This window comes from Gallinula chloropus (assembly GCF_964237585.1).
Source record: "Gallinula chloropus genome assembly, chromosome: 4".
Lineage (NCBI taxonomy): Eukaryota > Metazoa > Chordata > Aves > Gruiformes > Rallidae > Gallinula > Gallinula chloropus.
This window is the reverse complement of record NC_140088.1, coordinates 8970604-8990817: the sequence shown is the minus strand read 5'-3', so window position 1 is coordinate 8990817 and position 20214 is coordinate 8970604. Positions and strand designations below refer to the sequence as shown.

Sequence of the window (20214 nt, the reverse complement as noted above, 5' to 3'; positions counted from 1 at the left end):
GAAGTTTCAAGTGAAAGGTCGTGTGCATCACTATCAGCAATTTGGCTGTTTCACCCTTGGGTTCTCACAGATTGCCTGAGCACATAATGCCTAGACCTTGTGGTCTATCAATTTGTTTCATAGTCAGTTGTACTGTACCACTCATTTCAGACAGACATAACTTTTGCCAAACCATACAATAAAACTTCCTCTTGCCCTGATTTGCCACAGTAATTTCTAGTTTCTGGCCAAACACTTGCCTTGTAAGTTCTATGATTTCCTTCCACCTTGTATTAGAAAAGAAACAGCTGATACCAAAGAGCATTTTGGGTCATTGCAGTGTCTTACATCCTGATTTACAGACATAAGAAGGTACTCAAGCATCCATGGTGGAATTTCTGCAGTTAATCATTGGTGGTCTGGCTTTGCTACCATTAAAGCCTTGGGGGTAGACTTTTTAATGGAATCAGTCACATTAAAAATTTTAATCATGATTCACATTAATGTTCAGGCTTAGTGCTGGCATTACTATGCAAGGCTCTCTGGTCTGTATCCTCCAGGAGTTCAGGTATCATTGTATTCCCTATCAGATAAATGTCTACATACATCATATAGGAGTTCCAGCAGTGCTAAATGAAAAATTTTCCCTTCCTGTCCAATTTTTATCATTTTTTGTAGGTGTAATAGTAGGATAATTGTAAAAGAGTGTTTTGATAGTTTGTTTAGTGGGTTTTTTTTGTTTATTAGATATATTCACAGGGAATGCTACAAAGACTAAACCCAGAATTGTGTCTCTTAGAATTCAGTTCTTTGAAAGCTTTTTGAAATTGTTTCATTTATTAAATCATGTAGGAAATCAGCAATAGAATCAGTGTAGCATGGATACCATTAATGTGATATTAAATACAAGTTGCTCTGAATATAGTTACTGTCATGATGTGTTTCTGGTTTTTGGTGTACTGACACAGTTTATCTTTGCAGTAGATACAGTAGGTTGCATTTTCAAGGAAAGAGGTAATGAGCTTTATAACTTGGCATAGAATTCCTGAGACTATTGAAATGGAAAAGAAATGGAAATATAACTGGGCTGTCAGATATTCATTTTGACTGTATCTAAGAAAACTCAACAAGCTCATTAAATCTGATGTTAAAATTTACATCATTAGATTTCAAAGTCAGCAAGCAGACATAATTATTTAATGATGGAGTTTCTCTGGGTTTTTTGGCCATTTTGGAGAATGAATTGTTTACTTGACAGACAGGTGGCTGTATAGTACTTATGTCTGATTTTAACAATATCTGACAGTAAGAAAAATTAGAGCTCATTAACATTCACTCGACCCAGTGTCTGCACCACTGATCAATGCTTGGACTACTGTATGGCTTAAAATACTTAATGAATCTTTGTTTGACAGGATCCAACTGCTGTTGGAGGAAAACGTGGATGATCTGATAGCTGGCAGAGTGAATATGGCCTGCACTTTATAAACAAGGAAAATGTGAATAATTGGGGAGCAGAATGAGTGAGAGGAGCCTTTCAGGGCTTGTGGTGATTGATGAACTATATTATGGTTGACACACACATACTATATTTTGCATAAAAGCGTTAGCATCTGATTGAGCGGAAAAGCAGGGGAAAGGGAGATTGCCTATGTGATTAGTGGAAGGTAATCAGCCATCTGTTAGGCATAATGCACTTACTAACGATGAAGATAGAAAGCATATGTGTGCATGTGCTTACACAGGATCTTGAACCTTTTATACAAGTATCCATGAAAATATAGAACTGTATATGAAGAACTAACACAAGACAAAAATATGCTCCGATTCATCTGATTTTTTTTTCTCTCATGGGAAAGAGAACAAGGATGTAGATACATTGTACAGCTCATAAATTCGTCTTTTCATCAGACTGAAACAGTAGCTTCAGAAGCAACAGAAACATATAATGAGGTGCATTTTTTAAAAAAATAACAATATCATAATTCTCAATCTGATTTTGAAGACAAAATAAGACTATGCCCTGAAAATACTGAGAGGGGTTTTTTTTTATTGATAAGGGCATTTCAAAATGTATATTCAGATGCTTACCTGCAAGTTTAAAGTCATTTAGTCTATACAGCTATTTCAGGTACAGAAAGGATTTGGTTTAGAAGATAGCTAGAGTCTGATGTAGCATTGCTTGCCCACCTAAAGCTGTAATTAATGCTACCAGGATCTTGTGATGTAGAAAAGATGACTGATCTTAGCTTTTCATGTTTATAAAGAACTTCACTGGTGATAGAGGTCTTGCATAGAAGGAAATGAATCACTTCTTTACCTCTTTTCAAAAATTGTTTTTGCAGAGTAGTATATAAAGAGCAACTCTAAAAATGTATTCAGCTTTAATATGTGTTCTAATTCTTATTACAATTCACTTTCTGTATGTCTCAAAAAATATGGAAAACAAAATACTCCAGAAATGCAACAAATACTAAGGCCAGTATTTAAAATCAGTCACTTGTATCTTGTGGTGGTTGGTATTTTGACTCCAAGGTATTGTTTAACTTGATCATCCACTCATATATATATATATGTGTGTATATGCACATTTTTTTAATCAACTAAATGACAAGTTGGTATATTGTTCTTAAATACTCTTTTTCCAAATTAAAATTTATTTCTCTGAAATTTATCAGATGTCATTGATGGTACATTCTGCAAATACTCGAACTTCTGGAAAAGGCCTTCTGTGCCCCATCCTGTTGTTTCCACTTTCCAAGTTTCAGTATAAAAGTAATATCCTAAATATTGGAGGGCAGTGGGTATATCTAGAGGACAATAGATTCAAGTGTGTGAGAATGGAGTGGAGAACAGCTAATTTAGTCACCTCCAGTAGCTTGTGTCTAAACTAAACTTTATCCATGCTGTCCTCTGCAAGACCTAGTTAGAAACATGGAAGTCTAATGTTGCATGTGGTCAGTAATCCAAAAAGCAGAACCTACTTCTGATCAGAGAGTATTTTGGCAAGTTTTTAACTCTGAAATTGCTTCAGGTAGTCTGTGAGATTTGCTGATGCAGCTAGGCCTTGTTTGCTGTTTAGTCTCTCAACATTAGCACCTTGTAAGAAGACCTCTGTGGCAGGGCTTTTCCTATTTTCCTCTCATACCCGATGCAGGAGGGTGACCGAAGCTTGCGCTGTCAGCACCTTGCCAGCGCGTCTCATAGGTCAGTGCAGGCGTGACAGGGAATTATGTTGCTTTGCCACAGTTGTGGAGGAGCTGGGGGAGGGATAGCAGGGTGGAGCTTACTGTTTCTCAAGCGATTTTGGGAGCACTCCAGTGGACGCACCACTTCAGTGCCAGTTTTCTTGGGGAGTGCAGGAGGACGTTTCGGTTTCCCTTTCTCACAGCACAGTTGGATGATGACGCCTTTTTATTCTGCCAAGAAACAATTTAAGGAATCTGTGTCCTAGTGTGGGGATTCAGTCATTTCCAGCAGCAACAGTTTCTCCTTTCAAGCATTTGTGGGCTTCGTAAAGCTTTACCAGCCCTTGCTAACTAGTACCCACAGTGTGCTTTATTACCTCTGTAGGATTTGATTTTTTTTCTTTTTTAAGAACGTGAAAAGAATGATCTGTTTTAAAGTTTCTCCACATATTCTTACTCGAAGTGTTGCAACTTGTTACGATCTGGCAGAAAGAAAAGGATTCAAAGGACTTGACTTTAAAAGCAACTAGGATTAAGGAGGTATTAGCTGTAATGCTGGAGAGCCAGCGTATAGAGTCAAGCACATCGTAACAAAAAACAGGTCAGCAGGCTCCTAATGGTTGCTAATTGCAAACTCAGTGTATTAAAGCTGGAGCTACGCTCTGCATGCAGCATGGACTGGCTTTTGTTTGCTTCTGCAGGAGCATGTTTTAATTTCTGTTTGCTAATTGCTTTAATGTCCTTACTAGAGCTGAGTCATGTTGAAAAACCTCTCACAGTGTGCCAGGTTGTTTTGGTTTTTTCTCTCTTGTGGAAAAACTACTAAGCAAGTGCTACACAGTGTTTCTGTATGGTTTAGTGATTCAGGACCAATTCTTTTGCTGGTAGGCATGTTTAATTTGTTAGTGATAAACATGCAGAAATAAAGACCACATGTACTTCACTAGAAGGAGAAAATTTTGTAAGGAATATGCTTGAAGTAGTAAGAGTTTTCACTGTGAGAATGGTTAGTTTTTATGCTTTAAAACTGGGGCTATAAGCAGCAACGCCTAAGACAAAAGCGTTTTCAAATTGAGTGATTTGTTTAACAATTCGTTTTGAGTATGTACGGGGACAGAGCTTAAGTTGAAAAATGGGCAGTAAAAAGAGATGGACTTGAAAAATGCTCAGTGATGTTTCTTTCATACAGTCTTGCTGCAGAGCTTTTTATAGAACACCATTTCATTCTGAAGTCTTCAAAAATCTAACTAAAAGAGTTGGAAATTGTACAGCAGGCACCAAGAATGATTGGAATCTTTTAATTTCCTTTCCTTGATTGCACTAATAGAAAATTTTGTTCTGAAGTGCCAAATTAACACTTGCTAGCTTAATATCAGTTCTAAATATTGTTTTGTGTGGGTGATATATGAGCAAAAGGTAATTTACTAAGTAGTGGTAGGATAGGAAATAAAATCAAATTAGCATTAAATGTATTTTTTTGTCCATCCCAGCTATGAGAAGTAGGCTGGTGTTTGGATACTTCTTGGTACTTTCATGGCCTGCAGGATTAATCTCTGATTGCTGAGAATCTACTTGAAATATTTAGAAATATAATTCAGTAGTCATAGTGAGGTTGATTTAGTAATGAAAAGCCCTGGTTTCTTTTCTGCAATCTTACAGCTGTTATACTAAATGCTAAAACGCAGTCTTTGTAGGAAAAAAGTAAGTCAAACTGTAGCTTGGAATGTTGCCCAAATTAATAGATGCATAACTGAGTTATTTGCAGTCTTAGCATTATCGAGAAGGAATACAAGCAGAAGTTTCTAAAACACAGTTGAAATATTTCTACTATGCACTGCTTAGAACAAAGAAAAAACAGTTTTAAAAGGATGTAATCTTCCCGATTCTTTTAATGTATACTTCCCGAATACAGCTTAGATCTGTAAAGTATTAAAGAAACAAGTAAGTGCTTATATGAGGTTTAGTGAAATTATGTGTCAAAGGCACACAATTGTCAAATTTAAGTCTCCTCAAAATTAGGTAAAAAAATACATTTCCTACTGAATGAAAGTTTTCATAATGCTTTAGGTACTTGGATCCAGACCAGCTGTGTGCTGTTAAGTATTTTTTGTTTGGGCACAGAGTTTATGGCAGCCTTCTGTATTACATGAAGCTAGAAGGTACAGAGAAAGGTACAAAGTGGTTTGTTCATTTACTTTTACCAGTGAACCTTGTAAATGTATATTGATGACACAGCTTTAATAAAGCCACTCTTGCATATTGATGTTTTAATTTTACATAATTATTTCGATGTTTAGAATTCTTATCTATATGTTTTGATGGAGATGTTGCTTATTGCAACAGTTCTTATTTGAACAAAACTGCAAGAATTTAGACTTCAAAATTAAAATCTGCTTACAATAGATCAACCAAGCGTCTTTAAAAGTTGCTTCAAATTTGCCCTCAAAATATTTTTGTGCATGATGAAGCTGGAGTAAGGTGGGCAGTTTAAAAATTTGAATAAAACTTAAAATGTTTTCTATTTAGTCATAAATTTCAGGCCAAAGAATACGTTCTGTAATGTTCTAGTTTACAAATACCAGTCCTGCATTAACTCATGGAGTTCAGAAAAATTCTGTTACCTTTGTCAATGCTCAATTTATGTTGCAGTTGTAGAAAATCAGAACATATTTTTCATGAATGAAAACTCTCATTTCCACCCTGATTGTAGACAATGAGGGAAATGCTGTAATTGTTGTGTTTCTCAAACAAAGAAATTTTTTGTTCTAATCAACAAAGTTAATTTGAAAACCCTATTTAATCTTGAACTTCTAATGTAGATTTGCAGGGTGAAGAATTTATTTAGAAGTACAGTATCTTTGATGTTGCCGTTTACTCCTTGTCTTGTGAACATGTTTGGGGTCTTTTTTTTTGCAAAAATTCAGTCTCATAACAGCAGTTTTTCTTCTTTTTATCTTTACAGCTATTTTGGAAAGAATTATGGTTTAGACTTTCCCATGTTAGCCATGGATGTAGCACTTTCTCCCATGAGAACACAAGAACTGGATCCCATGCCGTCTGATGCATCTCCCATGCTGATAAACATGACTCCTACAGTGGAACGAGATGGAGAAGAGGATGTCATGAAGGAGCTTGATTCTGGCCAGCAGTACGAAAAGCCTCCCCCTCTACACACTGGGGCTGATTGGAAGATTGTTCTCCACTTGCCAGAAATTGAGACCTGGCTTCGGATGACATCTGAAAGAGTCAGGGATCTCACCTACTCTGTCCAGCAGGACTCGGATAGCAAGCATGTGGATGTGCACCTAGTACAGCTGAAGGTAGGATGGAGTTTATATTGCAGAATTCGCAGTCAGGGTGGTGCACCCAACTCTTCTACTCATAAAGTAAACAAAGGATTTTTCATAGCTGCTGTAGGATGTCTGACAGTCTGTGCTAAAAACTGAATGCATCATTTTCAGGGGCATAATAGAAACCGTATCATTCTCTCTTTTTTTGCAACATTATTTACTCATCAGTAAATTCAACTACCATAACCATAATGAACACATTCACGCTCCAAGAGCAGGTAATAAAATGCTAACAGTAACCTGACCAGACATCTCAGAAGTCCCCAGAAATATTCTAATGGGCTCCAGTACCTAAAACTCTCAAATGTGTACTCCAATAAGCATGGCTACTCATTTGAAAACAAAGCAAGTTTCAGAGGCAGTAGCATAGAAAGGTGGTCTAATGTCTGGCATTTCAGTCATATAAAGATTATGTTGGAGATAGAAGTCAGGTGGGACTACATATGAAATGGTATATGTATAGGAGGTTTTTTTCCAATCTGAGTCTGTGTAGGAAATAGGAAGTGACAGGATTCGAACAGTCACAGCCAGTAAATCAACCTTCTTTACCCTCCCACTCCTTCCCCCCCTCCGGCCACTAAAGAAAATGCCTTAACAAGACTAGAATTTGTCTCCCAAAAATCTGTTTTGTGTAAACCAACAGAGCGACAATTTCCCTTTCCCCAACCTGACAACTGAACACTAACCTTTAAACAATTATCTTTGTCTTGGTCCCAGGTTTAAATTTCAGTGTCAATCTTAAAGATATTTAGAAAATTAAAGGTGAAATTCAAATAAATAGTATCTGGGCCTGTATGTGTGTGGTGGTTTGTGTGGCTTGGTATGCCGCAGCAGATGAAACATGCTTTTGAAGGCAGCAAACAATCCAAAAATAGCAGGCAAATGTTATCTCTTCAGACTAAGCTGTCTTCAGAGTTGCATTCTGAGGCCTGTTTATGTGAACATAGTCTTCCTTCATACTCAGCACGATGGTATTTTATTTGTGTTTATTTTAGGACTGGAGCTGTAGGCTGTCTTAAAATATAACTGTGTACTAGTGCTGACCATTGAGCAATTGTACTGTAATCAGTCCTAACCATACAGAGAGCTGATCTTAAGTTTTTTATGGTCCTGACATTTTTCTGAAAAATTTGGAGTAGACACTGATGGCTTTTGATGAGAGAAAGGGCTGTGTCCACAAGGTGCAGTAGGTTTTCAGCAAAGACGCTTAAAAGGTATTTCCACAGGCAGACATAACAATTCTTGCTGGACTAGGTGTCAGTTCTGATCTGGAATTGCTTGTGGTACAGTGCTGAGCTGAAACTCAAGAGCTGAGGAGCTTGTGAATGGTATTCACACACGGCCTTGGGCTGGCTCAGAGCACAAGCAGAACTGATTCCTGCCTGCTTATGAAATAAGAATATGCTGCACAAATCATTCACTCTCATACATCCACTAAAAGATTTTATTTCCAAATTGTGGTCAGGGAGTGGGTAGCATTCCTCACCATTTTCTCCTTTTTAGAGTTTATTTGTGAAGTTAATAAAATACTTTCCTAATGTGTTTTCCCACCTAAGCAATTACTATAGCACCTAGAGATTACTTGGGGCTAGGAAGAATTTTGGCAAATGCAACTGAAAAAAAAAAAAAAGAAAGGACAAAAGGGAATCACAATTATCTGCAGTTATCTGGTCTGTCAGCCTGGGGGGACCTGTCCTTGAGGCCATCAAATACTCTATGTACCGACCCTGAACTCACAAGGAAGTGATCTTTCTCTCTGTATGTTTGTACATGTGCACCTGCATGTGTGTGTGTGAGCAATAATGACTTGTATGTGAAGTTATTTAAAAATATTTCACATATATTTTCAATTTTTCCACCAAGTAACATAAAAAGAATCTGCTTTCCAAAAGATCTGAAGTGGAGGTAAAAACCACAGCAAAGTCTTGACTTAAACATTAGGAATACTGAGTTTCTGTAACCTACTTACCTTTGAAACTGTATACAGGCAAAAAGAAGATAAAACTGTGTAAGCAAGGATTGTGGACATGCTTTTATTCACGCTTTAGATATATTTTAAATTCTTTATCCTTGTATCCTCTTGCATTACATAACTTAGTGAAGATCAACTAAGCAGAAAACCCCCAAACATAACCTCACATAGATGCTCTTTTTCTGTTTCATCTGTGCTCTGATAACTCACCTTGAAGGGGTCCTTCTGACTACCCTGGGTCCTTCTGGACTTGTGGTGCTCAGGCTGGACACAGGGCTCAATGTGAAGCTTCACCATTGCTGACTAGACTGGAAAAAGTATTTCACTTACCTTTCAAACAATACATAGCAGTTTAGTATTTGTTTTCCAGAAGAGCTGGAGATGATTGATTCGTGTTCAGCTTGTGAGTTCCTGCAACTCCCACACCTCTTTGCTGCACTATATGTTCTTTCACCTCTTTTTCCATTTTATCTGTGAAATTTTATGTGTAGGATATTACCTTTGTCAATTATTGAACTTGTATTGAGGTTTTTTTCCCTCTCCTGTATCTCAAGAGTGTCTGTGACTTTTTAATTTCCAAATGTGTTTTCTATGTTTGAAGTATCTTCCCCAAGCACGCATACTGTTGTCATCTGCAAATTTAAGAAGTCTCCTCCCCACAAATTTGTCCAAATCATAAGGACTCAAGATAAAAAAACCCTTGTAACTTAATAGCTTATGAATACAATTTTTAGACTGCAACTGTAGCATTAAGACAAACAATTTTTCATTTTCTCACAGTTTGTTTTCCTCTGACAGGAGAGTTCCAATTCAATTTTCCTACAACTTTCTATTTGTTTAAACATGTCGTTTGAAGTTGATTACCTTCTGGCCATCTGTTGGCTTATGGTGATAGGGCTGGTTGAGAATGTAGGCATTATTCCTTGGAAAAATTGCTCAGCAAACAAATAATCTCTTTCTCTTGTGAGTATTTGCTCTGTATCCCTGTAGCAGATTTGTCTGTGTTTCTGCTCTTTCTGTAATCAAGAGTGTTGTTTCTTTTCTTTCTTGTGACTTGTTCCCTGGGGAATTTGGTGGCTGCTGCCAGTCTCTTTTCATGCTACATGCCTTAGGGCTTTACTAGCCACCACTGATCCTTTGAAAATACTTGTTTCTCTCACTTTTGCAATGCCCTTTCTCAGAACTAGCCATGCAGCGTGAGTGGGAGGCTTGTCTTATGCTGTCCCTCGAGAAAATTCCTGGAAAGCTCAGCTTCACATGAGTGCTTCAGTAAGCTAGATGCATGAGTCATAACTCTCTGGTGTCGGGAATGCCTTATATTAGTCATTTATCTGGTCATTTTTCTAAACTTAAGCCATATCATGCTAAAATACATTTACATTTCTCTAACACAATCAGTGTAGGTGTTACCAGTTGCAAATATTTGTAAAAGAGAAAAAAAATGTTTTTACTACAAGCAACTGTAGAAATGCACTCTCTGTCCTTGTATTGTGTTAGCCTGCTGAGATGCTTTCATGGCCCATTTACCTTTTGTATTCTGAAGAAAATATGCTTGCTTTCACAGCAATTTTTTCCTCAGAATCTTCCTGAGGTTCAATTTGGATTCAACTCCCTTTCTGCTGTGTCACTTTATATCCTTTAACCCTCTCAGGGAAGGGTCTAGTGTTTCGACTCATTGATTACTGCTTTCTGTCTTTTCAAAAACCCTGTTGTTTCAGATGATCTCATACTATCTTCTGTATTTGAGATGTCTGTTAACTTCCTTTCCTGCAGTCTGAATCTCTAAACTGTACAGGCAACTGTGTCTTATAAGAGAATTTAGTGAAGCATTAAACCTCATCATGTTACCAGAACATAACTGGTATTTTACAAATCATCACAGAAAATGTTAGGGACAGTTGTTACAAAAGGGTGTATAGACGAAGCTCCTAATGGAAATACATGTGGCCTGCTTTGCCACAGAAGCTGGCCACAAGAGACAACTGTTATACAAAACGGGTGAAAATAAAACCTTAATTGGGGAGGTTGACTGCAGCTTTGCTCAGCTCTTTTGCTTGCAGGCAAATAGGATCCTGATACTTCAAGTGAAGGGTTGCAATGCAAATTGACAAGAGCTGTTATTTTGAAGGAGGTGAAGGGAAATAACGATTCTTAAGTTCACAGAGATATTTCTGAGAAGACTTCTGGGTGTGCTTAACAGTTATACTTCACAAAACAATTTTCTCTGACATAGTTTTATACCTTCCACACATGGATGGTAGTTTGAGTGTCTATAAAAGCTGACTGACTATAAACTATGGCCTATAGCTTAAAGACATACTATTATGTTTAGGTCAGAGGACCAAACTTTTGCACATAAATTTGTGTAAGTGTTGGTATTTGCACAGAGTCTGAGGTTTAGCAAATAGGTTGAGGGTCAGTAATATGATGTTTATGTGATTTGGGCACTATAAACACCTTAAGTTGCAGATAAAATAAAATAGTTTAAACATCAGTGAAAAGCAATTCAGATTGAAAAATCAAAGCTTTTGGGCTTTATGTGCAATATGATAACTACTCTAAAATCTGATTTTCAGTTTTTGAGAAGCATTTTAGATCATCTATAACTAGAGGAGAGAATGTGCACACAAAACCCATACGTTTCAGTCTCTGTAATCCTGTTAAAGCTGTAAATTTCTCTGAGAAAATTAATCTGAAAAGTTTGAAGGAGCTTGAATATTTCTGTTGAATGCAGAGAAGGTAAAATATTCTCAATGCTGTCAATAAACATAAATAAACTCAAATTTACTTTATAATTTTTAAAGAGAATTTTCTTGAAATATTTGAGGTTTCGGTGTTCACTACAGATTTGAAGCAGTTAAAAAAATTATTCGGAATCTTCAAACTCTTTATGAACTTCAAATAGAAAAAAATAAAAATGCTAGCTGCAGCTGTATTGCAGACTCACAGTTCTGTATATAAGGATTTCTTTCTTGCAAGTTTGGTAAAAAAACCTTTAGATCTTCATTCTTTATACAACATACAGAATATTTGTGTGTTAGATTAATTATTTCAAGGAAAATATATACAAAATCACTTTGCTCTCATCTGATGACAGTTTATGTTTGTGAAGCACATAAATCCCAAACAAACGGTAATTTGACTATAAACATATTATGTATTGCTGTTTATTTACAGCAATTCCAAAGATGTGACAGTCTTTGTAGATTACAATCTAAGTAACTGCAGATGTAACTTTTTTTTTCTTCTTTTGGCCAGATGGCTTAATACAAATACACCACAGTCAAAAATATGCTACCTGACTGGCTGCAAATCAAAACTAAGTTTGTTTATGCAAGTATGGTGAAAGACTAGATAATAAATACATTTATCTATATGGAGCATTTCCAGTGGAATATAACTATATAAACACATAAAATATGTTTATATTACTCTGATATTGGTGAAATATGTTTTTTTTAAGGGGAAGGGTTAGGGTTAAGAGCCCATTCTAGCTAAGTCTCTACTCAAATACTAGATTTATTGTGCATTCATCCCTACAACCTCAGCAGGGTGACTTTATATGTCTTAATTCACTTGTTCAGAAGCAAACTAGATATGAAAACAATTCCTTAACCAACAAATTGCCTCCTTTACATTGTGTATGAAATCTCGTGTTTACAAAGCTTCAAAGTTCTGTGCTTCTGAACAGTTTGGTGGAATCATGACATTCAGTAGGGAAGCAGAGTGTAAATGCTGGTAAATGCAAATTAACTGTTACAGAGTTGGGTTTTGCAAAGGCTACTGTTTACTTCCAGTCGAGGCTTGAGCATCAAACAGGTGGTTTTATTAGCTTTTCTACTTTTTAATTAGTTGAGTGTGCCTACAGTTTTTTTTTAATTTTTAAAGTTTTCTCTGTTTCCTCAGTGTATTCCTCTCATTAGGAAAAAAAGCCAGAATGGAAAGCGTGCAGTACCAGAAATAACTCATGTTTCTCAAACAATCACAAATGTCTCATGTTGGTCAAACAATCACATTGTCTACAAGCCTTCCAACTTACATGGCATTTCCACACTCTTGCACAGATTGATGTTTTTAAGGAAAAAGGCTTATTTATCACATCTTAACATGCTTTTCTTCAATAACACTACACTTATAAAGGAATCATCTTGGCTTTGTAGCTTTTAGACTAAATTCTTTTCTGCCTGAGAGCAGAAAAAACAATTTTTTTCCACGTCCTTCTAATATTGTCCTAATCCCTTGGCTGTACATTATCAAACCTAAAGAGTTGCTAATGCTCTACTCTATAAAGACTGCAGCATTGCAGGCATTAGGCATGCTTCCCACTCACCTGCTGGGTCCCTGCCTTCAAGGCTGAAAAAGAGGATCAAGTAAATGTCAATTCTCTAGATGCTAATTAGGTGTAGAAATTAGGTGCAAAGTTTCACAGACTTGATTTTCCAGGACTGAGAGTATAGTCTGAATTCAGAAATGCAAAATTTTAGGCTGCTGGATACTTTTAACAGAGGTGTACAGGCTAAATGGCAACTGAGAAAGATGATTCAGGACTGTGTTGTTGGCTGCCTTCTGTCCTAATGTTATTCTGCTCTGGTCTTTAAAGTTGCTAAGAATGCATTCCTGAAGGTGCAGTATTAAGTTCCTGATGGAAAAAAAAATACTGTTTTGATTGCTTGCAACATTTCTCAATAAATAGATTAATTTATTGGATTGCTGCTAGTTAAATATCACTGTTAATGCTGAAACACTTTTTGGTGGTACAGGTATTTTAAGCAAGTATCTGTTAAGCCTCTGTAGGATCTTACACACTTTTAACTTCATGTACTTGAGTATTGGTACTAACTATATTAATATTCAATCAGTGTTTCAACAGTAACCTAATCTATTTTAAAATTATTATGATCTAGTGTAGTTGTAGAAAATACTGCAATTTCAAACCAAAATTTTATACCCTTAACATTTGACTAATGCACATTCGTAATTAATTATTTTAGAAATCAACAAAGGGTAGGTTAACACAATACTTTTTTAAAATTAGATGCATTTGAACTGTGCCATTCAGCCTAATAGAAAATAATTTCCCCCCCTCTCCTACCAATATTTTTCACTTTTGATAAAATTAAGTTAAACTGATATTTTCTCCTGTTAGCATTTAGTAAACAAGTCTATTGATAGAGCCTGTATTTATGCAAACTCAGTGTCCTCTAATTGCCTGCTTGAGTGCCATAGAAGATATAGTATGAACACAGGAAGAGCATATGTACTTTACTGGAGGTTCAGTTGTCTTCTAAGGGGAAGGCTGGTCATTATTTGAGGGATGAGATTTAAGAAGGAAGGCTGTTGGCTCGAATATAGTAAGAGGATGAAAGAATCGGGAGCTAATAAAAAGAAAAAATGGAGAAACTATAAGAAATTTCTATCTGTTGTGATATCGTTTATGAATAGAAAAGTGAGAGCTACATGTTTAGTCCACTGTTATCCATGTATCAAGGGAATGAATGTAGATAAGAGCTGGAAAGGACTTAACTGGTAACCCCAGTGATAATGGAGGATCTAGCTTGCATAATTTATCAGGATAAATGAATAAATAATGAATATGGCTTACAGTGTACTAGACCCTTTTTAAGCTTGGACATTCTTTCTAGAAGAGCAAGGAAAAGATACCAACACAAATGACTGGAATTACTGTTTTTGTGAGAAAGGGACTTGAACATTCTTTGGGCTGGCAGAAGGCACCAGCACTGGATATCCCTTCTGGGCCTGGGCAAAAGAGATCTAAATGCAAAAAAAAAAAAAAGCATTGTGGAGAATGTGTGAAGCATCTAGACCCTCCCCTTAGTGCAAAGGCACAATCTGAACAGTTCCTTAAATCAGCTTGAATTTCCAGTAACGATACATTACAAAAACACTACAACCTGGGATGCTTCCTCCACCGGAATTCTCTTCTTGGAAGGGTAGAGATGCATTTGTGAGTTTATGAACAATGTATTTGGACATAGATGCATGATATTATGGAGGTCTTAAGGTTGTCCTAAACCAGACATTTGGTTTAATTAACAGTAAGGAGACTCAGAAGAAAGGTGAGCATTTGCCTGTGAAAAGGGAATTATAACTGTAAGATGAGGAAAAAGTGGGTGTTTTACACCTTCGGCTTCTCCATCTAACTCTAAAAATAAAAACTGCAAAATGTCACACTCATTTGGATAGCTGCACTTTGAAAATACATATTTATTCCAAAATTTCTGGTTTAGACCTCAGCAGTACGTGAATGCATGTAAGTGCACTTTGGTTATTTCTCCCTCTTCTCACTTCACATTTCTCCTACGTTACAATATGCTAATATGGGCTTTAGAAGGGGAGCTAATGTACTGTACCAATGGTCTCTGGAGAAATATTAAAGTAAATATCAAATTCCAGCACAGATGTTACCTATTACAGTCTTCTCTAGTCTGTATCCTAAACTGACTCAAGCACAAATGTTTACTGGATATAATAATGTAATGATATAAATACTTTACAGTATGATACAAAATGTTGTACGTTAAGTCATTGTGCAAAATAACGAACCAAAACATTTGCTGAGGGAATGTATTTTCTCATTTAGTGTGTGTGTGTATATATGTGTGTGATGATAAGAACACCTATTGATATCCAGATTTCCTGTAAAAAAACCCTCAATTAGTACTGTTTCAATGGTATGAGCAAGATTTAGTAATGTCAGCTTTTAAATTAAAGGTCATTGACACGATAAAATTATTTTTATTTGAAATTAAGGATGCCAGGTGGATTTTTTTTTATGGTAGCTGTCACCTAGTTGAAAGAATTTATTTTAGAAATATATATGTGAATATATGCATGTGTGTGAAGAAGCAAACACACAAAAAGCAGTGCCATATAAATCTTGGTGATTTTTTTTCTTTAGAATTTGTTTGAGCCTATGTTTTGTAAGTCATCTGTTTGAGCTAATTGGGAACACCCCAGGGCTTGGTGTTGGGTCCAGTCCTGTTTAATATCTTCATTGACAACCGTGATGAGGGAATAGCACCCACCCTCAGCAAGTGCTGATGATACAAAGCTGGGAGGAGTGGCTGACATGCAGGAACACTGCGCTGCCGTCCAGTGAGACCTGGACAGGCTGGAGAGCTGGGCAGGGAGAAACCTAATGAAATTCAACAAAAGCAAGTGTGGAGTCTTGCACCTGGGGAGGAATAACCGTCTGTATCAGTACAGGCTGGGGATGACCTGCTGGAGAAGAGCTCTGTGGAGAAGGACCTGGGGGTCCTGGTTGATGACAGGTTGGCCATGAGCCAGCAGTGTGCCCTGGTGGCTAAGAGAGCCAATGGGATCCTGGGGTGCATCAGGAGGAGTGGGGCCAGCAGCTCAAAGGAGGTGATCCTCCCCCTCTACTCTGCCCTGGTCAGGCCCCACCTGGAGTGTTGTGTCCAGTTCTGGGCTCCCTGGTATAAAAGAGACAGGGATCTCCTGGACACAGTCCAGAGAAGGGCTACGAAGATGATTAAGGGTCTGGAGCATCTCCACTGTGAGGAAAGGCTGAATGAGCTGGGGCTGTTCAGTGTAGAGAAAAGAAGACTAAGGGGGGACCCAATTAATGTTTATAAATATCTTAAGTATGGGATGCAGGGGGAAATGGCCAGCACTTTTGCAGTGGTCTGTGGAGACAGGACAAGGGGCAATGGCTGCAAGTTGGAGCATAGGAAGTTCCACACCAACATGCGGAAGAACTTTTTCACAGTGATGGTGACAGAGCCCTGGAATAGGCTGCTCAGGGGGTGTGGAGTCTCCTTCTCTGGAGATATTCAAGACTCATCTGGATGCCGACCTGTGCAATATGAGCTGGGGAGCTGCTTTGGCAGGGGGGTTGGACCCAATGATCTCTCGAGGTCCCTTCCAACCCCTACAATTCTGAGATTCCGTGATTCTGACCTGCATTGTGAACTAGTCTGTTTACAGATATTTTCTGGCTTTGTATGTTTCAGTAGGCTTCGTGGACATATTTCTTACTAGTCATTATTCTGGTAGGGTTTGTTGCTTTTTCAATTTATAATTACATGTCACTTATAATAGATATCTAAAAATGGTAATATGGCATAAGGGAGCAGTCAAAGAGCAGGCCCAGAAAATTACACAAAATGTAAGGAATTTTTTAGTTTGCTTCATTACTGTTAAAATTGCCTAATGGGCTTTTATTATGGGAGACTTGACAGAAGAAATATCAGGTTATAGGATGGTTGCAGTCTGAATGGTAGAAATGCACATGAATATTTCAGTAACATAACACGCTTGCATTTTAGCAAGAACAAGTTCCACAAGTTTGTGATTTTTAAACATCCTTGAATGTTTGCCTCTCTAATTATATAAATTCTTCCTCAGAATGAAATTCCTTTCTGAGTAGCTAACCACTAAAAAGTTCCCTGTGAATTGATGTGATCCCTTTGTGAATCAATTAAAATCTCACAACTAACAAGCAAGTAAGTACAGCAAAAGCATGTTGTGTATTTTCCTGTGGAGAACAAAATGACGTGCCTGTATAGCTGTATTTATACTTTTAATTGAAATGTTGCCCTATGCATAGTAATCCATCCTGTGACTGAGGTGTGTGAAATGTCTTCTGGAGGACTGAGATAAAGTTCATGTGGCTTTGTCTGAGCCTGATCTGTCATCTTGGGGCAGTATGGGAACCATGCTGGACCTTCAGCTTTTCTTAAGGATTGCTCGGGTTTGGCCGTGTTGTTTGCCCCTAACAAATACAGCAAGGTAGCAAGTTTGGGCAGGAACCTAGGTTCAGACTAATGTCTGACTGATCTTGTAGGTGTAGTGATGTTATCTATTTCAGAAAAAAACACAAGATTTTTTTTTCCCTTGGATTGTCTTATGCTTCCTTGAGTATGTGTAAAGAAGCATTAGCAGTATTACAAACATTCATCCAAAAGATTTGATCTGAAGATTTTAATGTGTTCCATGAAACTGTCTCTAGTGACATTGTGCAGAATCAGAGACAGATGAAGAAGCTTTCTCTTTGAACAGGAGTTGAGCGATTTACAATAGACTGTGCAGAAACGGGGAGGAAAAGGAGAATTAGTACCTACCAGTTCCATCTGTTAAAGCTTTATGCATGCTCTCTCCTCTTTCCCTTGTAAACGATTCCCTGGAGGAAGATAATAGCTTTTGTGGAGTCAGTTATGATTCTAGGCCTTGCATTTCAAAAGATGGAGCACTTCTTTTTTTGGAAATCTTTCAATTTCTTTTTGGAAAACACAAGGCACAAAGCAGCACCGCATTAACAGTTGTAGTCTTCCTGAATTCTGACAGGCCTTTCATAAGTTTTTACAAAATATAAAATCTTCTAAATCTGGTAACACATTGCAATTTCCCTTTCCCATCGAGCAGTCTATTTACTTTTCATAATCCATATTAGCTGAGAAAACACATCTCATAAATTTCTTTTATTCTCCTCGGCTGGCCCTGCAATGGTACCTAGCTGTGGTTACATATTTCAAAAGGAGCTTGAAACAGGTTATGATTTACAGTCTTATCTTTTTATGCTGCCATTCATCTCTTTGTGCTCTGATGAGAACATTTGCTCCTGATCACAACTTTATGGACAATCAACAGGCAAGAGACAAGAAGTAACAATTCTGCAGAATAGGTTCTCTAGATTTAACTGTAATTTATTTGGTAACATAGAGGGAATAGATATTTTTATATGTGCCTTCCTAATGCGATTGTCATCTGACTTTTTGAAATGTGTTCTTTTTAATAACTGACATATATATATATATATATGAGCGACTATGTGTATGTATCATGTTTGTAAAACCTTAAAAGAATTTCAGTGCCACTACTCAGTATACGTATATTCACTTCCTTGTGCATTTCTGGGTTTTTTTTTTTTGTTTTGTTTTTTTGGTTTGTGGGGGTTTTTTTGTGTAAGATCTCTGTGTGTGAAGTTCACCTTCATAGTTATTGAGGGTTACCCTATGTCTATGTGTCTATTTAGTACACTGAGAATAAAATGTTCTGATATGACAGAATATTGCTAATGCCCTTGGGCAGCTGAATTTGTTCTCATGAAACAATGTTATATTGTAAACAGTGCAAATTATTTGTACTTTTGGACATAGCAAAGTATCCAAATGACCCCCAAAATAACAGAAACAACTGAATTTTAAAAGCTATTAAACTGTTCGGGTCAGCAAAATGGTTTATACACCATTCAATCACTTTTCATGAAAGGCATGGCTGGAATTAGTTACTGCATCCCAGCAGTGTCCAGAAACTAGAAGACAAAACCATCAAAGGAAGTCTGAAAATTATTAACCATTTATGCTCTAGAACAGTAAAGCTAAAGATACTAAACTGAATCTTCTTACTTGCTCTTCAGCAGTTATTTTGAGGCTGTATTTTTAACAAGCAAGCAAGACTAGAAAACTTTTAATTAAATCTATTATTTTGGGGTAATAAATTTCACAATCTGGACAATTAAGAATATTACCAGGCGTCATGAGATCCTGATAAAATGAAGGGAAGAGGGATATTTTCAGGGGCAATTCAGTAGGATATCTGTAGATGCAGGTCATATGGGCTTCTTTCATACAATGTTTATAGGGACTTGTTGCAAGTTCAGATGCTTACTTTAATTGTGAAGACATGAACAGTTTGTTACATATTTGTTCGACCATTATCAGGTACAGGGATCCCGTCTTTACCTGTTTTTCATATGGGCCTAGCATCTTGGAATGGAACATTTTGATACACTGGATTAAAATAGCAAATCTTACAGAACGTGTTACCTGTAAATGTGTATAACCTCATAGGGATTCCTGCATATGATGCACTCAAATATAATCTTCCCTTTGAAGAGTAGTTTAAGTGTCCGCTTGGGTTCTGAATCCAGGCCAGCACTTCAGTATGAGGGATTAAGGCAGAGGTAAATAGAAAAAGTATACAGGGGAAGGTTATGAAGAGCATTGTTTTCTTTCAAAGAAACAGAAAATACTGACAATGTGGTATTTCTTTCAAACTTCAGGTAGAATATGCAGGGAATGCTAAAACATGCTTTTAAAACATGTTAAGAAATCAATAAATAGAGCATCAAACTAAGCATTTGAGTGGCAAGGACTTCTTGGTATTTCCACTGCAGTTTAAACTATTGTTCTCAGTTTTGTAGTTACAGTATTTGCGACTAATGAATTAATTTTACACCAGTCTGTTTACTGGATTTTCTTTGCTACTGTGTTGTCCATATATAGGAGATCTGAAAAAGACAGCAAATCAGAATGACAGGACTACAACTGTAAGTTATTATAGGGGTTGCTTGAAAAATTACCAAGGAAAAACACATGTTATTTAAGTATCTTGTAAATTGCTAAAAAAAGAGATTTTCCTATATTCAAAAGAATGTGCATGTTGGTGCAGAACATAGAAGATCTATTTTGCTAGATTGCAGATCAGTTTCTAGCTATTTGTTGCTAGCTTTATTTTCCACCCTCTTTCCTCTGTCTTTTCCTTTCTGTGCTTTTCAGGTTGTTTCTCTCACAATTTTTGTCTACAAAACTCCCATCTGATTCTTGTCCTTCTTCATTTTCTTCCTCCTGTTTGTCCTTCACCAAAGCATGTTGCCAAGTCATCTGCTACCATGCTGAATTGCTTCTTCAAAAAGCCATTCGTTCTTTCTAATGTGGACCAATGCCACGTTCCATGGAGAGGG

The 20214-nt window shown here is 37.0% G+C and overlaps 1 protein-coding gene across 1 annotated transcript in view; it reads left to right on the top strand.

Moving 5' to 3' along the window:
* Positions 1-6163: 6163 nt before the first annotated feature.
* The window catches only part of AKAP6 (A-kinase anchoring protein 6), a gene marked incomplete at its 5' end in the record, with an annotated part of 228335 nt that continues 214284 nt past the window's right edge, over positions 6164-20214 (top strand). The window contains one exon of the mRNA XM_084264174.1: positions 6164-6487. Coding sequence (XP_084120300.1) covers positions 6164-6487 — 324 coding nt within the window. The remainder of the gene's footprint in view (positions 6488-20214) is intronic.